At 40.1% G+C, this 23,731-nt stretch overlaps 1 protein-coding gene across 1 annotated transcript in view; it reads right to left on the bottom strand.

Annotated features, from left to right (window-relative positions):
• CCDC172 (coiled-coil domain containing 172) overlaps nucleotides 1-10,060 on the bottom strand; it is a 101,498-nt gene extending 91,438 nt beyond the window's left edge. Inside the window, exons 1-2 of the mRNA XM_006831490.1 lie at nucleotides 9,982-10,060; nucleotides 9,776-9,861 (exon numbers count right to left, since the gene is read on the bottom strand). Coding sequence (XP_006831553.1) covers nucleotides 9,776-9,861; nucleotides 9,982-10,060 — 165 coding nt within the window. The remainder of the gene's footprint in view (nucleotides 1-9,775; nucleotides 9,862-9,981) is intronic.
• Between the last annotated feature and the right edge of the window lie 13,671 nt (nucleotides 10,061-23,731).

The following is a 23,731-nucleotide window of genomic DNA, read 5'->3' as shown; positions in this document are numbered from 1 at the left end:
GGTTGGGGTGGGGGGTCTCCACTCACTCAGGCACTCCCCTCTAGTCACCAGAAGGGAGATGCACAAACAGTGGGCAGCCAATGAACAGATACCAAGAAAAAAAAATCAAAACAATGCAAGACCAACAAAGTGTATTGTCCACCTTTGCTCCAAGGTTCCCGCAGTGTTATTCCTTGGTGGGTCTGCTCCCCCTGTTGGTCTTGCTTTTGGTCTCTCCCAAATTGTCAGCTCCGGGCCCGCTGAGCCCAGCAGATTTAAAAGTACGCAATTTCTTACTTCTGCTATAAATTCCACTAGCTATAAGCCTTCAAACTTTTTAAATATTCCTACCTATGTGGTTCAGTTTTGGAGCTCAGCCCTGAACCTGCTTCACCTGGTATTCTGTGGTTTTGCCAATGGCAAACTTCACTGCACCTCTACCCTATCCGCCATCAAAGGAGACTCAACTCTTGTAATATCAACACTCTTCTTTTCACACTTTGCTACTGTTCAGTTTGTCAGCAGCAGTAGCAGCAGCAGCACTTTCTCCTGTTTTAGCAACAGTCAACCCGGAAATAACTCTCCTGTCGGCAGTGTCTTTATCTGCTTCTTTCAGCTTACAAGATGCGGACCTGGCCATCAATTTCATATTCTTCCTCTTTAGGAAGTTTTTCAGCTTTTTCCCTGCCCTTAACACGAGTCCTGAATGGTTGCTGACATTTCCCACCATCGGAAGTGTCACTCTCTTTCTTTCCTGTCTTTCTAATGAACTTTTGCTTTCTTCCTCTGTTATGTTCTTGATGTCATCCCAATCTGGTGAGGTCCTAGTGTATAATCACCTTTTATGCTATTTAAAACAAATTATTTACAATTCATGTCATTGGTCTTGCTAATTTTTATCATGTGATCTCTAGCATTTCTATCACCAAGGTCTTAGTTTCCAATTACTGACCTTTCCCTGTTTCCAACCTTTACATTCAAACCACTAGCAATTGTCAATACATCTTGAGTGTTTTATTAATTTCAGACTGAAGAAGTTAGAAGAATTTTTCAATTTCTTGAAATGTTCTTTTTGATGATGACTGCACTGCCATTCCTCTTAATTTGTCATTCCCAGCAGAGAAACCATATTATTTTCTTATTCAGAATAGCAAATCGCAGTCCATTTAAGGTCACTAATGCCAAAGATACTGATCTTTACACATTCTATTTCACTATTGAGAACTTACATTTTTCCTAGTCATACTTTGTACATTCTATGCTTAATTAATGGATGTTTGCAGTTGTTTTTCCTTAATTTGAGTGTGCCCCATCATCAAATGAAGACCCTAAAAGCTTTACACCAGTTATGCTATCAGGGTCAACTCTACTTTGAGGAAACCAGCTCTTCCCAGTTTTTGTTAGGGTTAACGAGTTAAGAGAAAAATTACTGGTGGAAAATTTACTGGAAACATAAAGCCTCCAAATACCAACAAGTGGGCAGGATATGGAAACTATTCCCTGGTGCATCTGAAACGCAAATGTTTGCTAAACCTCATTCTCCATTCTGTTGCCCAGCGTAGTTTAGCTATCTGTAAAACCACATAACATCTCCCTTAATCAGTTTTCCATATGGGTACAAAACATTGCTGGATGACCCCAACATGCAGCCTCCAGATCAGACCTAGGTCTCAAACCAGGATCCTGATAGAAGGTATGTGCACAGACACTTTTTTTAAGTATCCCAGATGCCTCTGCAATGGAATCCATCTTGACCTCTTAGACTCCGTCTTGGATGCCACCGCACAGCATGAAAAAAGAACAAGGAAATGGCACTCAAAAACACACAACCGCACAAGCAGCAAAGCCCACCTCTTTTCAGAATCCAGCGAAACTGCTTCTGCAGCTTAACTCCTAACTATAAAAAACCCTTAGACTGTGATCACAAGGAGCACTGCTACCTATGGCATGTGTCCCTTGCAGCTATTTCCACACTTTCATAAAACTCTTTAATACTATATTTCATGACTTTCTAGTTGTCTGTAGCCTGACCCAGTAACACCGTCTTTTGTGGACCTTCCAACCTGAAGGGCTTGTCTTCTAGCACTATATCTGACATTGTTCTACTGCTATTCATAATGTTTTCATTGCCCAGCACTATAGATGACAATGTTCCGCTGCTATTCATATTTTCAGAAGCAGTTCGCCTCTCAGTCTGGAAGCTTAGCTGCAATCTCTCCACCATGGGTGACTCTGCTATTTAAAATACCAGTGGCATAGCTTCCACCCTCACAGAAACATGCAAGACACCACAGCACAACAATCTGACAGATGAGTTGGGAGTGAAATACTATGTCGTGGTATTGGTTTGCTTCTTTCTGATGACTGATGGCAATGAATATTTTTTCATGTTTAGTTGTTGTCCTAGTTATCTAGTCCTACTATTAACAGAAATACCACAATCAGATGCCTTTATCCAACAGAAATTTATTCTCAGAGTTTAAGTGGTAAGAAGTCCAAACTCAAGAGTGTCAAGGTCCAGGAAAAGGCTTTCACTCTGTTCACTCTAGAGAAAGGTTTTCAGCATCTGTAAATCCAAGATTCCTTGAAGATCTCCAAGTTTCTCAGCAGCAATAGTCCTCTGGATCTAGGAGCTTCACAGTGTATGACCCCAGGTCCAAAGGATGTATTCTACTCCCAGCTCTTTTTTTTTTGATGATGGAAGGTCCTGCTGAGTTCTTTTTGCTTGTAGAATTGCTTATATCTCAGAGACTTACTCAAGTTACAAACAATCCTGCAGATAGCTTGTGGCCTCATTAACATCTAGTTGTCGTTGTTGTGTTCAGTGTCCTTGAGTTAGTTCTGACTCATAGAGACCCTGTATAGGGTTTCCAAGGAGTGGTTGGTAGGCTTGAACTACTGACTTTGCAGTTCAAAATGACCTTGGGGTCCTGTGCTTATCCTACAGAGCCACACCTGGATGCCCATTAACATCATTTGCTGTTGTTAAGTGCTGCCAAGTCAGTTCGGATACATAGCTACGCTATATAGGATTTTCAGGAAGTGGCTAGTGGGACTGAATTGCTGATCCTGCAGTTCAAACCAACCTTGCTGTGTAATGTATTATCCTGCCACACACACAGGACTCCATTTTACAACACTTAGTATAATGTCATCAGATGAGGGCTGATCTCATCATGGGGGATGATGACATCACATGAGATTTCATCATGGGGGAGATTACTACATTTTAACTGTCAAACCACTAAGAATCTTGGTCTAGACAAGATGACAAAAACACTTAACTACTACAATGGTCATCTGAATTTCCTCTTTGATGAAATGTCCACCCCAGTCCTTTGCCAATTTTATGAATGAGTTATTTGCCCTTTGGTTGATAAGCTACCAAGTTTTATATATTTTTTGGTTATTAAATTCTTATCAGATATCGTTTCCAAAGATCAGATATCGTCTCCCATTTGGAAACCTGTCTCATTTTTTTGATGAAAAAAAGTTTAAAATTCTTATGAGGTCTCATTTATCCTGTCTTTTGCTATCTGTGCAACTGTTATATTAGACATTTCACTGGCAAAAGCTAGGTCAAAGAATGTTATGATTTTGGCTTGTTAATTTGGGTCCTCTAAATTTCTTTTTGGTAAAATGCAAAAATGGAAGGGAAAAAAAAAAAAAAACCTACCTTGATTTCAAAACTCCATTTCAATGTTACAACTGAAAACAATTTGTGATTGTATTCTTTTCCTATTAGGTAACAGGGTACTAAAGGTTCTAACTTTGCTTATTCTTCTGGGAGGGTTTCTAAATTTTAACAATTTAAAAAAAAAGCAATGTGTACGTTTTTGAAGATTAGGGAAAAAAAAGTAATTTAAGTACTTTAAATTATTCTTTTATTTCATGTATAATTTTCCTCTAAAATTATTTTATTAATATTAAGATGCTTATGTAATAAGTTAAAATTTGAAAAGGAAAACATAAAATATTCACAAAACACCCTCACAGGCTTTCCTGCACTTAACCCCTTGTAAGGGAGCCTGGCATTATGTTGGATTTTAAGTATCATGTTTACAAAGATTAAATGTTCAAACTTTTAACAATATGCCCATTTTCAAAAAGAAGATCCCCTTGCAAATGCTTAAAATAAAAAACATACCATTATTCTGTGAGTCTTTCATTTTGGTTTGCTCTGTCAACAATACTATAAAGCCTTTCTTTGACTATCACCTGCTTTAGGAATACTGGTAAGCTTTAAGGCAAATCCTAGCCATGCTCCTGTCATTCTGTTTTCATATTACTGAGCCTAACCAGGCATACTGTAGCTATCCAATGCACAAAGTGTGCATACTATATAATCTGACTTTTGCAACCCACATTCTCAGGGACTCATTGAGCCCTGAAAGGCAAATGGTATCATTCAATTTCTAATTACATGCTACCTGGGTTTTACAGAACAGGATAAAGTAAAATAAATAAATAAATAAATATCCTAAATACATTATTTGACCACAAGCAACTTCCAAAATAGATGTCCATAGTCCTTTCTGAATATATCACTTCATAAAAAGCTCACACACTGCCCTATTCTCACTGCCTTATTCAAGTTGTGTTCTAGTTTTTCCTTATGTTGCTTCCACTTGACAAATCAGTCAATGCCAAGTCAGATATTCAAGGGAAAACACTGTCATTGTTACTGACTAAGATATAATTAACTCTGAGAATAAAAGAAACAAGAAATCAATTTATGATTACTTCTTCAGTTCCTCCCATTAGTCATTTACATTATAATTGTGGTTCCACTTTTTAAATATTTAACTACATATCATTTTGACTATAATTATAAATCAAATTACTGCAATTACAAATTAGTATTATATGAACTGTGAGAGCATCATATGTTAATTTTATTAGTAAAGACACAATTGCATTATTATCCACATATATATGAGCTGATTAAAAAGCAATGTACATTTATAAGCTTATATTAATTAGTATTTTGGCAAATGTTTCTAAATAACGCTAAGACTTAGCTCAGTTATTTTGCCAGCATAAACCTTTGAATTAACAGTTTTTTTTAAGTGTATGCACATATCATTAAACTTCATTTCCCATTTTTTGGGTAAAATTTGTTGTTGTTATTAAGTGCTGTGGAGTCGCTTCCGACTCATAGTGACCCTGCACAAGGTTTCTGAGGTTGTAAATCTTTACAGGAGCAGAAAGCCTCATCTTTCTCCTACGAACAGCTGGTAATTTCGAACTGCTGACCGTGAGATTAGCAGCCCGATTCGTAACCACTACGCTACCAGAGCTCCTTTTCTGGTAAAACAGCCTACCACAAATAAAATACTACAAAAGTAAGCCTTTCTTTTTTTAACATTAGTTACCTATCACCATTCTGGGAAAATGTACATTTTGTACAAAAGCTTAACATATGTGACCTTTAAAAAATATTGCCCTAACAAACCCCCTTCCAAGACCAAGACTCAATGGGAATACACTAGCAGACATGTGCTCTGACTGCTGACTATGCTGGTCACTGATAAGGGGAAGTGAGTGAAAAACAGCAATGAAACTGTGAGCTAAGCCCTACCACGTTCAATAGACTCCTGTGAACCTGGATGGAGACATGGTTAGCCTGTGGTATGCCGAGACCTGGGGACTCCTGCGCCCAGAGTCAGTGACACAGCCACAGAGGACTAAAGTGGAGAATGAAGCATCCAGCTGATCAGAAGAGAGGGCATATGCACAAGAACACCCACACTTGCAGATAATACCCACTTGACCTGGCTTCAATGCCTGGATGATCAGAACTCAACTAGAAGAAGAAAGAAGAGGGAAAAAAGAGTAATCTGATACAATTTGATGAACTTGATCTACACCTATGGATGCAGTAGCTCAAAAGAGGGAACAATTCTTATCAGCGAGGATCATTCCCACCCCCTCCACACACAGAGTAGACAGGGATGAGCAACTTGGACATTAGCTACCCAGAATGGGGGGAAAGAAGTGAATGGCTTACAAGCCTAGATCCAGAGGGCATGGAGGAAGGTAAAATCTCCACTAAGTAGTATCCAATCTGTCTGGGTGGGGCTGATGAAAGATGGGGAGAGCACTCATGTGATACAATAGTGAATAATTAATAACAGGACTGACTGTGAGGGTTGGAAATGTAAAGGTAGACATTTTGTAGCAAAAGGTGGGGAGTGGTTGACTTTGCAGTCCAAGAGCCAAGGGCCCTGGGACCATCAAGGGAGAAGAACAGAAAGTGAGACCCTACCCAGAGAAACAGTGATACCAGAGATGGAGGCAAAGACGATGTCGTGGAGAGATGGAGCAGCTGGGGACTCTAGACCCACTGAGGGAGAGGGGCTGTGTGCTGTTGACCAGGGAGCAGGCTTGCAGGGTATACCCTTTGGTTGATGATGCATGGAGGGGACTGTAACCATGGCAATGTAACGATATACAATAGGATAAATGTAAAGCTAATGTTCTCCCACACAAACTATCACACAATTCACAATAAAGCATTAATAAAAAAGAAAAAAATATTGCTCTAAACTAGATTCCTGGTGTGGCACTGTGGGTTAATAAGCCAGACTGCAAAGCCGTTTGAACTGCAAGGTCAGTAGTTCAAGCTTACCAGCTGCTCCTCAGAAACCCTATACAGGGTCGTTACGGGTCAGAACCGACTAGGTGGCACGTAACAACAACAATAAACTTGACTCAAAAGCTTCAGATTCATGGCTACTGTTGTTAAATGTGGTCAAGTTAGTCCCAACATTTATCAACCCTGTATATTGGGTTTCTGAGACTGTAAATCTTTACAGGAGCAGAAAGTCTCATCTTTCTCCTGTAAAGCAGTTTATGGTAATCCTACATGTCCACTGCACTCCTTCACATAACATTACTATGTGTGAATTTCATAAATTTAAGATGAGCTAAAAAAAATCTGTTTTAATAACATATGCAGACATTTGCTCAACTGTTACTTTCATTACGGTCTTTTAATTATTTTTATATTTTATACCATGGGAGAGTCATTTAACCTCTGTTCCTCAGTATGTCTCAGATACAGATAGTAAGCGCTCCGTGAATGTTAACTACACATTATCTGGAGTTCTGGTGTGGTGCTGTAGGATAAGCACTGGACTACTAGCTGAAAGGTCAGAGGTTCAAACACACCAGTTGCTCCTTGGAAACCCTATATAGGGTCGCTGTGAGTCAAAACCAACTAGATGGCACTTAACAACAACAACATGCATTAACTAGTTATAAAGGTGTATGTGTCACCAGCTACTTTTATTAGCTTCTTGCCATCAGGGCTGAAACCATTTTGATTCTTTTTAAAGAAAAAGTCTACATCATGACATTGTTAATGCTTTGCATTTCCCACCAAAGGTAGCACTGCTGGCAACAGTTACTAACTGGCAAAGTAGGAGCTCGGGTCTCACTGACTTAATACTTCCAGCCTGAGTTTTTTAAATCCACTCTGTCCTTATTACCACACAATTGGTACCATTCCTGCATTCAAAACATTAACATATACTATGTAGAAGGCACAGGATGCAGGCAGTCTCCTGTATCCCATAAAACTATGAGTAAGACAAACAACTCCCAAGTTTTTTGTCACAAAATAAGGGAAACAGACAGAAGCACAAGTGTGTAATGTTATTTAATTATAAGGTAATACACTGAATGCGCTATGAACATTTCCAAATGTCCCATGGGAGAAGTTCACAGGTGATGTCTCAGCAAACCTTAGAAAGAGGAGCAAAACCTCACCAGGTAGAGATGAGTTCTACGGTTATTTTGTTCACAAGGAGAAATGGAAATTCTTCACAGTGGTTAAGATCAAATAGACTATTTTAAGCAAACAGACTTCCATCATTAGGTGGTGAATCAATACTTCTGTTGGCTGTCTGCCCCGACCCACTGGTGTTGTGGTTAAGTGTCATCAAGTTGGTTCCCCCTCATAGTGACCTCTGTATAGGGTTTCCAAGGAGCAGCTCGTGAGTTTGAACTGCTGACCTTGTGGTTTAAAGTCCAGTGCTGATGGCTGAGACCGTCTTGCCGTCCAGTGCTTTACCCCACAGTGCCACACCAAGACTCCCAGGCCCTTATTGTTTTAAGTTGTTGTTGTTTAGTGCCATCAACTTGGTTCCGACTCAGAGTGACTCTGTTATAGGGTTTTAAAGGAGGAGCTGGTGAGTTAGACCCGCCAACCTCGTGGTTCCCATTCCAGTGCTGACCCTAGAGCACCACCACACAGGAGTCCACTGTTGTAAGTGTAGTTAGGTAATGCCCTGAGTTTCCTAACGAATCATCCTGCTCCCATTCTCCTTACCAGAGCTAGGAGAGAGCTGTTTGAAACTGCTTTTTATCACACCTTCCATGATCAAAAACCTGCAATGGGTTCCTCTAATCCCAATATTGGGATTCTGGTGTGGTTCCTCTAATCCCAATATTGGGGTCCTGGTGGGGTTCCTCTAATCCCAATACTGGGGTCCTGGTGTGGTTCCTCTAATCCCAATATTGGGGTCCTGGTGTGGCTCCTCTAATCCCAATGTTAGGGTCCTGGTGTGGCTCCTATAATCCCAATATTGGAGCCCTGGTGTGGTTCCTCTAATCCCAATACTGGGGTCCTGGTGTGGCTCCTCTAATCCCAATATTGGAATCCTGGTGTGGTTCCTCTAATCCCAATACAGGAGTCCTTGTGTGGTTCCTCTAATCCCAATATTGGGGTCCTGGTGTGGCTCCTCTAATCCCAATATTAGAGTCCTGGTGTGGTGCTGGAGGATAAGCACTAGACCATAAGGTTCATTTGAGATGCAAGGTGGTGGTTCAAACTCACCAGCTGCTCCTTGCAAACACTGTACAGGGTCACAAAAACAACAATCCCAGATATTAGCTCTGTTTGACTTTTTCTCTTCCAATATGCCCCAGGCATTTCTACCTCCTCCCTTTTGTTCATATTTTCCTTGACCCCCAATGCTTTTCTCCTATTTCTTCTCTTTGCCTCTCTAGACTCCTACCCACTCTTCCAAATCTTCAAATAGCCACCAGGTTCTCTCGGTTCCAATAACCCACTTGAGGAATGTTGCAGAAATGTGAGATACACAGTTGAGATGTGTTTCTTTGGAAATGAAAAGCATTTCCAAAACAATGGTAGAGAATGAAAAAACAAAAGGCAGAAGCTCCTTTGAAAGCTGCATTCAATAATGCCACCAGCATAGCATGCTCCTTAAATAATTTAGTATTCACAATTGATAGACTCTACTCAGCCCTTAATGAACTATTCTTTTTCCAACAGCATCACGCTCTTGTAAAAATCTCTGAACCTTTCTCCAAAATGGGCAATGAATTCTTCATTAAGTAACTCCATTCCTTAAGCTGGATTTTGTTTTTGTTTTGGTTTTTGGTTTTTAGATCCAGTTCCTGCTGGATCGAGCCTTTCAAATACTAGTGAGTAAACTGAAAGCGCTCTAGTAGCGTAGTGGTTATGAATCCGGCTGCTAATCTCAAGGTCAGCAGTTCGAAAGTACCAGCTGCTCTGTGGGAGAAAGATAAGGCTTTCTGCTCCGTAAAGATTTACAGCCTCGGAAACCCTACGCAGGGTCACTATGGGTCGGAACCGACGCGACGGCACGTAACAACAATAACGCTGAAAGACAACTAGTTAATGTTGTTGTTGTTGTTGTTATGTGCCGTGGAGTTAATAACAACTACTTAATAAGCGAACCACCACCACCACGCCACTGGCAGGCAGACTTTTGCGCATGCTCATTGGCAGGCTCTCCCAGCGTACCTTTGCATCTAGCTGGAGCTTCTCCTCCTTAAGCTGCTGGCTAGCTTTCTGGATTTGTCCACGACAGCTTACTGCTTCTGACCTGACTGGAGACACAAATGGCATCCTCAGACCCCTCCACCACCACCCGACTCCCTGGCCCCTGCTTCAGAGGCTTCTCTGTGAAGATGAGACCCCACTCCCCCCACGATGGCTCCCAGGCCGACCTTCGCGCATCAGGCGGCGGTTCTCCTCGGCCTGATGCTCCGTGAAGAGGATGTGCTGAAACAGGGACTCTAAACTCATGTCACAGCCAGGCTCCTCCGAGACTGAAGAGGCTGGAAAGCACAGTCAAGAAGGATTATTCTAGAAGGGTCCCCACACGGCCTCCAGTTCCCAGCCTTCTCCCCACCCATAGGTCGGGAGCGTCTTAGGGGTGCCGGCTGGACTCGGGGAGGTTCATTCTCGCTGCCTTTGTTTCCCTAGCATAGGCTACAAAGTGGTTTTGGTGGTGATTGGTGGTTCTGTGCCGTCGAGTCGGAACCGACCCATAGCGACCCTGCATAGGGTTTCCGAAGCTGTAAATCTTTATGGGAGCAGAAAGCCTCGTCTTTCTCCTGCAGAACAGCTGGTAGTTTCGAACTGCTGACCTTGTGGTTCGAAGCCCAATTTGTAACCGCTACATTGGACCTCCTTCAAATCCCCCGTCCAAGGGCGATCCATGCTCTCTACGCTGCCCTCTGCCCCACAGAGGGACCTCTGCTCCCTCCAGGATCGGCTTTTCCTCCCCGAGAGAAACCAAAATGGCGTGCCTGGGCTTGGCTTCCGGTTGGGCCTGCAGAAGCCGTAACATGGACAGCCTTTTCCTCTAAGGTGCCTCTCTTTTATGGGAATAAAGCCCTCAAAGAGCTGTCTGTGCCTCTCAGCAAAATATACACTTGCCAAAAACAGTCCTGGTGGAAACCTTCACCCAGGCCACAGGAAGCGCCTCAAACGGAGCTTTGCAGCAGAGAAGCTGCACTACGGTGTCCCGTTGGGCCCATCAGCCCCCAGGGGCGGTTTGCTGTGGGCCTTGTAACTACCTCCTCTAGGTCTTAGGTCTCATTTGGAGTTGAGGTGATCTGTCTCCATTGCATGGACACGCAGTATCAAAAAGTTCAAAGGACTTTTGAGTCTAAATATAAACTTCTTCTAAATCTTATCCTTTGAATATGGCAAAGACGTCTATAAATGTGCAATGTCTGACATTCCGCCTTAATCATTGCTTTGTAATCAGGGCCTATTTTTTTTGTCTGCTTTAAAATTAATCATTGCCTTTTGTAATCAAGCTACACAGTAATATTAACACTTCGATATCTGCGCAATATGTGTCAGAGACCAAAGTGGTTGCTAATTAAAGCTTAAACATGAAAGGCACCTTTGGGACTTTTGCATGAGATTTTTTAAATTAAAAAATAAAATATTTTTACTTTTAGTAGGTCAATATATTGAGATTAGAATAAACATTTCATTTCACTTCTGAATGTTAAATTGACATTGTTGAAACTTTTAAAAGTATTTTCTAGTTAGAATGTTCCTAGAATTAAATAAAGCAAGGTAATTGTAATTCTGTCACACGGTCTACATAGGCACTTAATTTAGACTTCTTTAATGCTGTAGTATCATATAATCACTTATGGCTTTTAACCTATTGCAAAATTTCACTTTAATTTCCATCAAGTCATGTATGCATAATTTGATTAAAACTTTTTTATTATAAGAGAGCGCATACTGATGACACAGAAAAGAACTATCATCAATTCCTAAGTCAGAAACAAGTATTAATGGCAATTTGACTATTTCCAGGTAACTCATCCTGAAGTTTGCCTTTGCAAACTTAAAATCACTATGCCCACATGATGATGTCAACAACAGAATTAATTTGTATTTTCAAGGTATTATTCAGAACACTTTAGATCCTTTTGAGAATGATTTTAGTAAGACTTTCAGAGCATGGTGGGAGGAAACTGTCATGCCAAGGTTCCATTCCTAGGATGAGTATATGGTAGAATGAGCTGTGGACACAAAAATTCTCAGATCAGAGACCAGGAATTTAATTTTGGATTCTGCTCTTTCACCATTTCATTGAAAACTCTTTATAAACACTTTTTTTTTTTTTTTTTACCAACTCATAATGCTGTATCACATGGATGCATGTGTAAAATTTAGATATGCAAGAATAAATTTGCCTCTTTTATCTGCTCAAGGATGAAAAACAAAGCTGAATTTGTGGTTTGAAACATTTTCTTTGAGCACTCGTCTGGAGGCTTATGAACTACCACGACTGCCATCAAAGGAAAGGGCTTGCCGAAGATAAATTATATTACTAATGAATATCACTCCCTTCAGAATTATTTCCCGTGGACTTGCACAGGGAAGAGTCTCACAGGGAGACTGGTTTTCAAAAGCATGCTGCTCTTTAACATTCCAACTTTATTAGTTACACTCAAACTCACATTTATTATTTAGCATGCTCTTTCTGTTCTGAAACTTGGCAGAGTGAAATCTGGGCAGCCGTCGGGGATTCCAGTTGCCTCACTCACACAGGGACACTCTGGGAGAGAGCTGCTGGAAATCAGGAAAAAGCCTATGAGGTGAGACAGTTTCTTTGTCTCTGCTGTCTTCTTCTTCACACCCCAGAATAGTCCGTGTTTTTAAACACCAGCCTAGAAGTACCACAACCATAGTTATCAGTGGGGTTGTTTGTTTTTATTTTGTTTTGTTGACATAAACATAATTCTGCAAACGCACAATGCAATTTAAATTTTCATAATAATGAGTGAAAACAACATAAGTAATATATTAAAATGATATGTATCTAAGAAACTCAAGTAGCATAGTGGATTACGAGCTGGGCTGGTAACTGCAAGGTCAGCAGTTCGAATCTACTAATTGCTCCTTGAGAGACAGATGAGGGTTTCTGCTCCCATGAATGCTACAACCTCGAAAACCCTGTATTGGGTCGCTAGAGTCAGAACTACCACCACCACTGTCACATGTCAAGTTTTATTCATACATTTCCTATTGTGTTAAGAGCTTTTTCTTATAAATCTACATGCTGATTACATTCTATAATATTCAGAGAAAGAGCTACATTACTGAAATTTATGCCAAATAAAAATGATATACAATGTGTTAAGACTTCAGCAGACTATTTCTGGATAGGTACCAATCTTACAAGTCTCAAAAAGAAAGGATGCATCACTCAACAACTGTCTAATGATTCTGTTCTTCATTCACCAAACATCACTGAGCCTTTCCTATGTGCCACAGTAGAGACACAATAACAAAATTTCTAATTCAAACAGAGCTACATATAAAAGTATTTTTCTTCCCCCGGATATTTTTAACCTCATTGGAGAATTATTATATTTTTCATCATTTTGGCAATAATATAAACAACTGCTTTCAGATGCTTCAACAGATGTTCTTCAGAAAGAAAGCCAATTATTTGCCTTATGATACCCACATATGATTCTCAGATCTAAACTTTCCATCTGTACATGTTTCGTTGAATTGCATACCTATGGAATATAAAAATTAAGATCACTCATTATCTCTCAAACTCAGATTTTCATTCACAACTCTTGCACCTGGGTTATTGAGCAGTTGATAATTGCTTTGCTAGAAGACCTTCTATAAGGGTGTATTGCTTCTGTAATTTAAAATGCATTTCCTCACTTTTCTGAGACTGATGACATCCCTCAGTTCTAAACCAGGCTTTCAAATGTCCACTAGCCCAGGGCATATATATTGCAATGGAAAGAAGAAAAGAAATTCATTTATTTTATGTGTTACTTAAGGCATCTGCCAAAAAGGAAAAGAAAAAAAAAAATGTGGGTTCAACCAAGTTTAACAACTATTTATTGAGTATCTACTAAGTGTAAAACTCTCTGCTAAGTACTATGGGAGAAACAAAGTAAAAAATGATGCAGGCCCTGCTCTCCTAGAGATCATAAGCTGACAAATGGGACGCAGTATGCACACACAATTTCCAGGCAGGCTGTCTATAACAGACCTTCACGCTTGTACTATGAGAATATGGTGGAGCAAGATAAGTCTGACAAGGGTGATCTGTGACAAGTTATCCTGAGGGGGAAACATACGAGAATGGTTTTTAAGAGGATGGGACTTCAAAAGATAAAGAGCAAGGGAGAAAATGGGGTAGACTGTTAGGTGAGGCCATTATTTGGAGGGTGTTGAACTTTTGTGTATATGACAGAAGATCACGTAATGTTTTCAAGCTGGTGGGTGGTATTTCAGAGTTCCTTTAGAAACTGTGGGTTAGAAACACTACAAAGGAAAAAACTATCGGCTAACATAATATGTTGCTTTCTTTGTGCCAATCACTGTCAGAGACCTTGGCATGCATTAATTCACTTAATCCACACAACAACCCAATGCGATTGATGCAGAAAGACGTCAGGTAACTTGTCTAAAGTCAATATAGTAGCCAGGTAGCAGCTGAATCATGATTTGGACCCTTATAATCTGGTTCTGGAGTGGGGCTGTAGGACCAGCATTAGACTGTGAACCACAAGGTCGACAGTTCAAACCCACCAGTTGCTCCTCGGAAATCCTATATGGCATCACTGTGAGTCAGAACAGACTCAATGACAGTTAATAACAACAGGACCAATCTGGTTCTGGAGTCCTGGTATAGTGCTATAGGGTACATGCTGGATGACTAACTAAATGGTCAGAAGTTCAAGCCCGCCAGTAGCTCATCAGAAACCCTATACATGGTCACTATGAGTAGGAACCAACCTGAAGGCACTTAACAACAACAGTATGGTTCTAGAAGGCACATCCTGAACTACTTCAGTTTGCTGCCTCCAACAACCTGAAGCTGGAGGAAATGAGACTATTTTGGCAGGTCAGTTTAATTTCAAGACAGAAGAATTACCTACACAAATATCTTTTCTGAAGACACTTTCAGATTCAGACTTCAAGAATTTGTGTTAGCAATGCAAAGCATGGAGTGCTGGTATGGCGTTATAGGCAAAGCACTTGACTGCTAGCTGAAAGGTCAGCGGTTCAAACTCATCAGCTGCTCCTTGGAAACCCTATACAGGGTTGCTGTGAGTCAGAACTGATTCAATGGCAGTTGATAATGACAACAATGCAACGTAACTATAACAAATTAGGATAAAATGTGATCTTTGTAACAAAAACAGGGGAGTAGTTAATCTTACAGTTCAGAAACAGAGGACCCTAGGACCATCAAGGGAGAAGAGCACAAGCAGAATGCAGGACCTTATCCAGAGAAGCAGCGACACCAAAGATGGAGTCAGAGATGAGGACATGGGGAGAGGGAGCAGCTGAGAACTCTGGGTTCATGGAAAGAGAGGGACTGGGTGCTGGCAGAATGTGCCCTTTGGTTGTTTAAATTATTATATAATATATATATTGCTGTTGTTAACTGCCGTCGAGTCGGTTTCGACCCATAGCAACCCTGAATAGGGTTTCCGAGGCTGTACATCTTTACGGGAGCAGATCGCCTCATCTTTCTCCCACGGAGCAGCTGGTAGTTTCGAACTGCTGACCTTCCGGTTCGCAGCCCAATTCGTAACCACTACGCTACCAGAGCTCCTTATAATATATATATGTGTGTGTATATATAATATATGTTATATATTGTATATGTTTTATATATAATATATTATATATACATATTATAAATTATTTTTGTGCACATCCCCCATCCCCAACAAAAAATTAAAAAATAACAAAAAAAAACACACAGAGGGAATGGAGGCAAATCCTGTTGAATGATGATGCACAGAGGAGATTGTAGTCATTGTATCATCGTAGTGACACGATAGTGTAAAGCCGATGTTCTCCCATGTAAACTATCACTCAGTTCACATTAAAAATTAAGAAAAAAAAAAGATAAAGACAAATAATTGAGAATATTTATTTAACTAGCAACATAGCTAATGGAGTCCTGGTGTGGCACTGTAGAATAAACACTGGACCACTAACCAAAAGGTCAGCAGTTCAAACTCACCAGACACTCCTTGGAAAACTTATACAGGGTCCTTATGAGTCAGAACAGATTCAATGACACTTAATAACAATAAACTAATCTAATATGTAAAAACTGAAATTTGTATATTAAGACTCTTAAAAGTAATTTGTGGGGGGAAAGTTAGGGCTTTTTCAAATGAAATGGCTCTGATTTACTTCAATCATTGTCAAAGCATTTTCAGTAGTTTGAGTGACCATACACAGCAGCCTGCTACATTCTTTTACTTCATAGGTGTGAACATGCAGGCTAGGGATGTATCGAATTTCCCCAACAATGAGCCAGCAGTTAATATCAGAACTATGTTTAGAACGCTCTCTTAATTTCTTCCTGCTTCAGTGATAGACCTTTTGTTTGTCGATGGTTTTCAAGAACTCCAGCTCAAGCAATTCCTCTTTTCTCTGTTTTCTACAGTGTTGCGCCGTAGGATAAGCACTCAACCCTGAGGTTGGTTTGAACTGTAAGGTGAGCTGTTTAAACTCACCAGTTGCTCCTCAGAAACCCTATACAGGGTCACTGTGAGTTGGAACTGAATCGACGACACTTAACAACAACAACATGCTGAACCATGTAGTGAGTTTGAAGGAAGGGTTTAATAGGAATGCAGAGTGGATCGGGAACTGGTCAATCACTGCAGACTGTTTTTCTCCATTAAGGAGAGGTATATTTATATGTTGTTATTGTTGTTAGGTGCCCTTAGATAGTTCAATGCATAGCGACCCTACGCACTAAAGAAGAAAATGCTGTCTGCTCTGCTCCATCGTCACAACTGCTGCTGCCACTGTGACAATCCAGCTCCTTAGAGATCTTCCTCATGTGGGCTGATCCTCTACTTTTACAAGCATGATGTGCTTCTCCAGGGACTGGTCGCTTCTCACAAATCTATCCAAAATGAGAGAGATGTAGTCTCACCATCTTCCTTCTAAGGAAAATTCTAACTGTACTTCTTCCAAGACAGGTTTGTTCTTCTAAAAGTCCATAGTACTTTCAATATTCTTTTCTAACACCGTAGTTAAAACGCATTCATTGTTCTCTGGTCTTCTTTATTCATTATTCAACTTTCACATGCATATGAGAAAATTGAAAATACTTTGGCTTGGCTCAGGTATACCTTAGTCCTCAAACTGACATCACTGTTCTTTGACACTTTAAAGAGGTCTTTTGCAGCAGATTTGCCTAATGCAACAGGCCATTTGATTTCTTGACCACTGCTTCCTTGACCATTAATTGTGGATCCAAGCAAAATGAACTCTTTGATAACTCTATCTTTTTTCTGTTTATCACGATGCTCTATTGGTACAAACTATACTGAAGTAGTCTTTGATCATCATCAGTAAGTATTTCAAATTCTTTTCCTGCAAACAAAGCTGTATCATTCGGATATTGCATGTTATTAATGAGTCTTCCTCCAATCTTTTTTTTTCTATTTTTTTATTTCTGACCTTAATTTTTAATTTAAATATAATGATTTTTTAAGAGAATAACTCCTCCCCAAAACACAATAAAAACTTTACACAGCAAATATTTTATATAAATGCATGTCTACTTAATGATTAAGCTAAATAAACACTTTAGCACAAAATTTAAAAAATCATTAAAGAACAACACAGGACAGGAATAACAGGAGAAACAAAAACACACATTTCATAATTCTTTAATTGGTCTTTTCTTCCAACAGGTTTTGGGGATCCTATCTTCCTCCCCAAATGGAAACATCCAATCTAACTGTCCCTTATACATGTTCACATAGCAATTATTTCTCTTCAAAATAATGTCATAAATATATCTTTCTCTCTATCATCACACATCCACACATTCTGCTGAATCAGCCTCTCAAATAGGAAAGTAAGGGTATTGAAATTTTCAAGTTTTCCCACCACCAAAGAATCCAGAGAATTCCTACCCCATATAGAATTAATGAGTTAATGAGCAGATTACAGATCTCGAGTTCGTTTGTATGATTCCCCAAACCATGTCTTTGCTGTGGTTTGCCATGGCCTCTTGGCAGGTGTTGTGTAGAACAAGGAGAAGGGACTTTTAATCAATCATTTAGAGACTTCAAAATTGTGAAAATCAGCATGGATAGTTTTTAGCTATCCCCAAATGCCAGGAGTATTTTCTCCATTTCTGTCTATCCTTTGTACTCCACTGTGAGTTTTCTCTGCCTGCCTCTCACCAGGCTATATACAAGCAGCTGGATGTCTATTCCTGAAGACACCCCAGTTCTTGAATAGAGATGAGAATGACAGTTCCAGCTTCTAAGGAGTTCACACCAACCAGAGTTCAAACAATAGGATGTGCGCACAGGGCGCTCCACTTGAGTAGAGAGAAACAGAGGAAGAGTCTCTAAGTGTGGCACCTATGGACACTCAGGGCAGGACACTTATGCAGCTTGGCCGGTACAAAGGCATTCATGAAAAGCAGTCTGTGAGGCCAAAATGTTAATTTCCTAGAAGAAAAGATTTCTTACTTTGGTGGGGAAGTTGAGGCTGCGGCAGCTCTGTGTTGTGAGCCGCTTTGGAACTGTGCAGGAGAGGAACCACAAAGCGCCTGGAAGGATGGGGGAGAGGGCAGAGGGGCGGAGCACGAAGAGCCTACCTCACCAAGCCCAGGGCTGCACTCAGGCGCTTCTTATACAAGCAAACATCCACAGTGCTGTCTACATCATTTAAGGCTTTGAGAAAGAAAAAGAACATTTTTTAAAAAGGAAAGGCTTAAATAGATAGTTTTAGTTCAAGTTCCTGGAACCTGCCCTACCTTGGGCAAGAGCAATGAAACAAATTCCACATCCAGTAACAATTCAAGTCACCCAATCATGACCTTCCCCTTCCCTGAGCGATCATCGCTATCAAGGAATCACAAAGCAATGATCAATTTATCATAAATAAGTTCCTTCATAGCCATGGAATCCACTAACACCCCTATGATGAACTAAGAATCCACCACAGTGAGGTACCTCTGACCTCCATTTGGGTCAGTTGCTATGTGAATGAAGCAAAGTCAACTTATAAGGTGCAACTCTAACCAAAGACCCAACAACACACCACCGATTTTCTTCCTTGGTCCAGACTGCTTTTCTGAACAGCTTGGGAAGGAGGGGCCATTGAGTAGCGGGACCCAAGGAAAGAAAATTATTTTTAATGTCTTGATGTCCGCTAAGTCAAAGTAGATGGAAACTTTTCATGACATATTCAAACTACAGAAACAGGCTGGAGGCTGTGTGCCTTGGAGTCGGTTCCGACTCATAGCGACCCTGTCGGTTCTGACTCATAGCGACCCTGTCGGTTCCGACTCATAGCGACCCTGTCGGTTCCGACTCATAGCGACCCTGTACAGGTTTTCCGAGGCTGTAAGTCTTTACAGGAGCAGAATGCCTCATCTTTCTCCTGCAGAACAGCTGGTAGTTTCAAACTGCTGACCTTGTGGTTCGCAGCCCGATTCGTAACCACTACACTACCAGAGCTCCTTACAGAAACAGACTACTCCATACTAATTACAGATGATTTATCACACATTCAGTCAATATGGAACATTTACTAGCGATCAGATTCTGGCAACAACAGATTCATTCAGAACCTGCAAAGGCCAATCTTGTGACTTCTTCTAGTTGTCTATACAAATACAGATTTGTTTGGGGGTCAGGAACAGAAACATCATATCAGAAAATGTGCTCAGTTCATACTGCACAACTCCTATCTGGATTCTGGCTTCTGGAAACCTACTTCTGGTTCATTTGTTTAGAGAAGAGTCTTTGCTTTGCTTCTCTTATACTCCCTAGAGCTCCATCCCTAAAATCCATTGGATGAAGGACACTTAGTATGGATCTATGTGGAAAGGAATGATTTGAGCTTGGTGTAGGACCGGGCAATGTTTCATTTTGTTGTGCATAGGGTTGCTATGAGTCGGTACCAACTCAATGACACCTAATAACATATGGAAAGAAAGCTTCAATTTAATCAAGTCACAGAAGTCAACCTAATGACCGCTGGTCTAATTTTCTCACTCAGCCTCAGCTATGTAGAGACTGTCTAGATCTACAAGAGTGAGTCAAAAATAATCTGCACTCCAGTTATATTACAACGCCCATCCATGTCCGTGGCTGATAATAACACTGAGCATGCATGTGATATGGTTCTGTTGAAAAATAAGTGACAGTGAATAATGTGGGAAATCATTTGCAAATCAGCCATGGCTCTGTTTATGAAATAATCCACCAAAGACTTAAGTTTTGTAAAGTTTGTGTAAAATGGGTACTGAGACAACTCACGGAAGAACATAAACAGAAGTGTTTGGACATCTGCAAACAAAATTTGGGCCAATATTTGAAGGATGGTAAAAGTTTCTTTCAAAAAATCATTACTGATGATGAGACATGTGTTCATCACTAGGAGCCTGAGATAAACGACAAAGGATGGAATGGAAACATCCTCGATTGTCAACCAAATAGAAGTTCAAAAGTCAACCATCAGCTGGAAAATTGATGTTTACAGTTTTCTGGGGTTGTCAAGGGCCAGTACTGGAACACTATCAGCTAAAGGTTCAACACTCAACAGTGCTTACTACAGTGAGATGATCACTGAAGATCTGAAGCCTAAACTTCAGATTAAAAGCATGTCCACACACCTCTGCCCACACTGTGGACACTCTGCAAAAACTTCATTTGGAGGTGTTAAAGCATCCTCCAAATAGTTCCGATGTTTGCTCCATCAGTCATTCACCTCTTTGGTCCCTGAAAGTAAAATTTCAAGGATGAAAGTTCACCTCTGAAGAAGAAGTGTAGACAATGGTGCATTTGTGGTTCGCAGTTCAGCTTAAAACATTTTAAAATAAGGGAATACAAAAACTTGTTGACAGATGGACAAAGTGTATTGAAAAACAAAGAGATTATGTAGAAAAATTATGTATTTGTCTTTTCTAAAAGTTGATTAAAATAAATTCTACAGCCAGAGTGCAGATAATTTTTTACTCACGCCTGCACATTCAAACTGGAAACGCCAAATACTTTTGCTTTTTGAATTCAATAAAAGTTCTCATGTACATTTAAAGTTCCCATGTACATTTAAAGGTTCCAACAGACGAAATTCCAGAGGAGTAGTGGGAAAAGCCAGATGTGCCAGAAACCAGTTGTGTCCTTGCCTTTCTTGTGTGCAAATGAGGGGGTGGAACTAGCGGATGGATAAATGGTGAATGTATTGATACAGTTGTTGTTGTTATGTGCTGTGGAGTCAGTTCCGACTCATAGCGACCCTTTACAGGGTTTCTGAGGCTGTAAATCTTTACAGGAGCAGAAAGCCTCATCTTTCTCCCACAAAACAGCTGGTTGTTTCAAATTGCTGACTGTGAGATTAGCAGCCGGATTCATAACCACTACGCTACCAGAGCGCCTTATTTGTTCATTGACACTGTGTTGACTCAGACTCTTGGCGACCTAGGTACAACGGAAAAAAATCTTACCCAGTTTTTTGCCATCTTCATGATCACTGGCATGCTGAAGTTCATTGAGCATTTTGATAGGGACCCTGGTGGCACACTGGCTAAAGCTACCAGCTGCAAACCAAGAGATTGGCAGTTGGGACCCACTAGTCACTCCAAATGATAAAGATCAGGCAGTCTGCTTCACTAGAGATTTACAGCCTTGGAAACCCTGTCCAGGGACACTATGAGTCAGAACTGACTATATACACACAATCAGTAACCACCACCAGACTGCTACAGAGGAGTTCTGCTGTGGAGTTTAACAGGATCACTGTAAGTTAGAACCAACTCAACGGCACTTAATAACAACAGTACTTGTACATTAGAAATGAAGGTAAACTAGTCATTTATAATTGTTGTTGTTGTTGTCAGGTGCCATCGAGTCGGAACCTACTCATAGCGACCCCATGCACAGCAGAACGAAACAATGTCCAATCCTGGGCCAGCCTCACTATCGCCGCCACACTCAATGCCATCAATGATGCCACCTGGCCAATCCATCTCGTTGGGGGTCTTCCTCTTTTTCTCTAACCCTCCATCTTACTCAGCATGACATCCTTTTCCAGCGACTGTTCCCTCTTTACAATATGTCCAAAGTATGAGAGACGAAGCTTAGCCATCCTGGCCTCCAAGGAGCACTCTGGCTGCATTTCTTCCAAAACATTTTTAATTACAGAGTAAGAGAGTTACCTTTATTTTGGAGTCTTGGTGTTTTGCCATAGGATAGTCCCTGGATTACTCACTTCCAGGTCAGCAGTTCAAATCTACTAGCAACTCCTTAGAAACTCTATAGAGGAACTGACTCTAAATTAAAGAAGGATGAATGAAATGGGGAACCCGGGGAGGAAGTGGGACATAGTGCAACTAATGTCACAAACTAAACCCCAAAAAAGTATAAATTGTTGAATGGAAAGCTAATTTGCTCTATAATCTTTCACCCAAAACAGCATTAAAATGACCCATGTGACAGAGTAGAATTAGGCCATAGGATTTCCTAGATTGTAAACCCACCCTGGCATGACACTATAGGATAAGCACTGGACTGCTAACCACAAAGTCGGCAATTCAAATCTATCGGTTATTTTTGAAAGCCTTATACGGGGTCTGTATGAGTTGGAATCAGCTTGACAACACACAAAAATAACAACAAATTGTTCATGAATAGAGATGAAATTACTTTATGCTTTCAATGCATAATATGACTTTTGTGGCCTTTGTTCAATAGTCTACCCTTTAAAAGCCAGGCAATTCCTTTAGTCTCCTTTCACAACACCACAGTCATTTTAAAATGTTTTCTCATAGTTTACATGGTTCATAAACCTTATCTTTTACTTGACATTGCAGGTGTGTTAATAATAGAATATAGAGGACTCTTTAAGATGGTTAAAGGAAACAATTAATTAGCATTTAAATAAAAGATCTCATGAAGAAACATTTAACACAGAAAGTAAGCTGATTCTTCATAGGTAAGCACTTCGGGAAGAGGATAGCTTAGAATGAGTAAAGTGAGTAAAAGGAATTTAAGTAGCTGAAACATAAGAAAAGATGGCAAAATATTAGAATGATGGAAAAAATATTTATACATCATCCTTTAAACATATCAAGATTAAACAAACGCTGTATCCATTGATGGCCTTACGGGTCTGTGCCATTTGTATCTTAATCCTACTTATAAGATATGAACATGCACACGTCCTGTTTTCAAGGTGTTAACACTGAGAAAAGCAGGAACCTGCCGAGATTTTCATGCTGTATTACATCTTAGTCTTAGTAAAAAAAATGCAAGAACCGTACACCCAAGATCCAAATACTCATAAAAAAGATTCATGGTGATATGCTTAGAAGAAATTAATAAAACTCTTAACTTGTCAGAAGAATGTCCTAAAGATAATTTCATTTCAGTAATTGCTATATTTGAAATGCTTTCTTTTTTTTGTGATGTCTTTTATCTTACAGATGTTATTACTCATAAAATATGATATTCAGTCCAGAAGGCTGCAACTGTAAATGAGACATAATATTCTCAGCTAGAAGTAGATAAGGGATCCAAATCTCCTGCTTCATAGTGTAAGCTGATTACCACAGAGGTCAGTAAAACTAGTTTCTTCTTCCTTTAAAGAGGATTTTTTTTTTTTTTTTACATAAGTGTAGAGAAGTAATATTTTTGCTAACTGGCCAGAGGCCTTTTCTCTTCTTTATTCATTTGTTATTATTGTTTGGTACCATCGATTGAATTCCAACTCATACCGACCCCATATGACAGAGTAGAGCTACCTCCTAGGATTTCCTAGTCTGTCAACAGAACATGGGAACACTGAATGTTTTCAAATTGGGAAAGGTGTGAGACAGGGTTGTATTCTTTCACCATATTTATTCAACCTGTATGCTGAGCAAATAATACGAGAAGCTGGGTTCTGTATGAAGAAAAATGTGGC

Source organism: Chrysochloris asiatica, unplaced genomic scaffold, assembly GCF_000296735.1.
Source record: "Chrysochloris asiatica unplaced genomic scaffold, ChrAsi1.0 scaffold00003, whole genome shotgun sequence".
Lineage (NCBI taxonomy): Eukaryota > Metazoa > Chordata > Mammalia > Afrosoricida > Chrysochloridae > Chrysochloris > Chrysochloris asiatica.
This window is presented reverse-complemented; position numbering and strand designations above follow the sequence as displayed.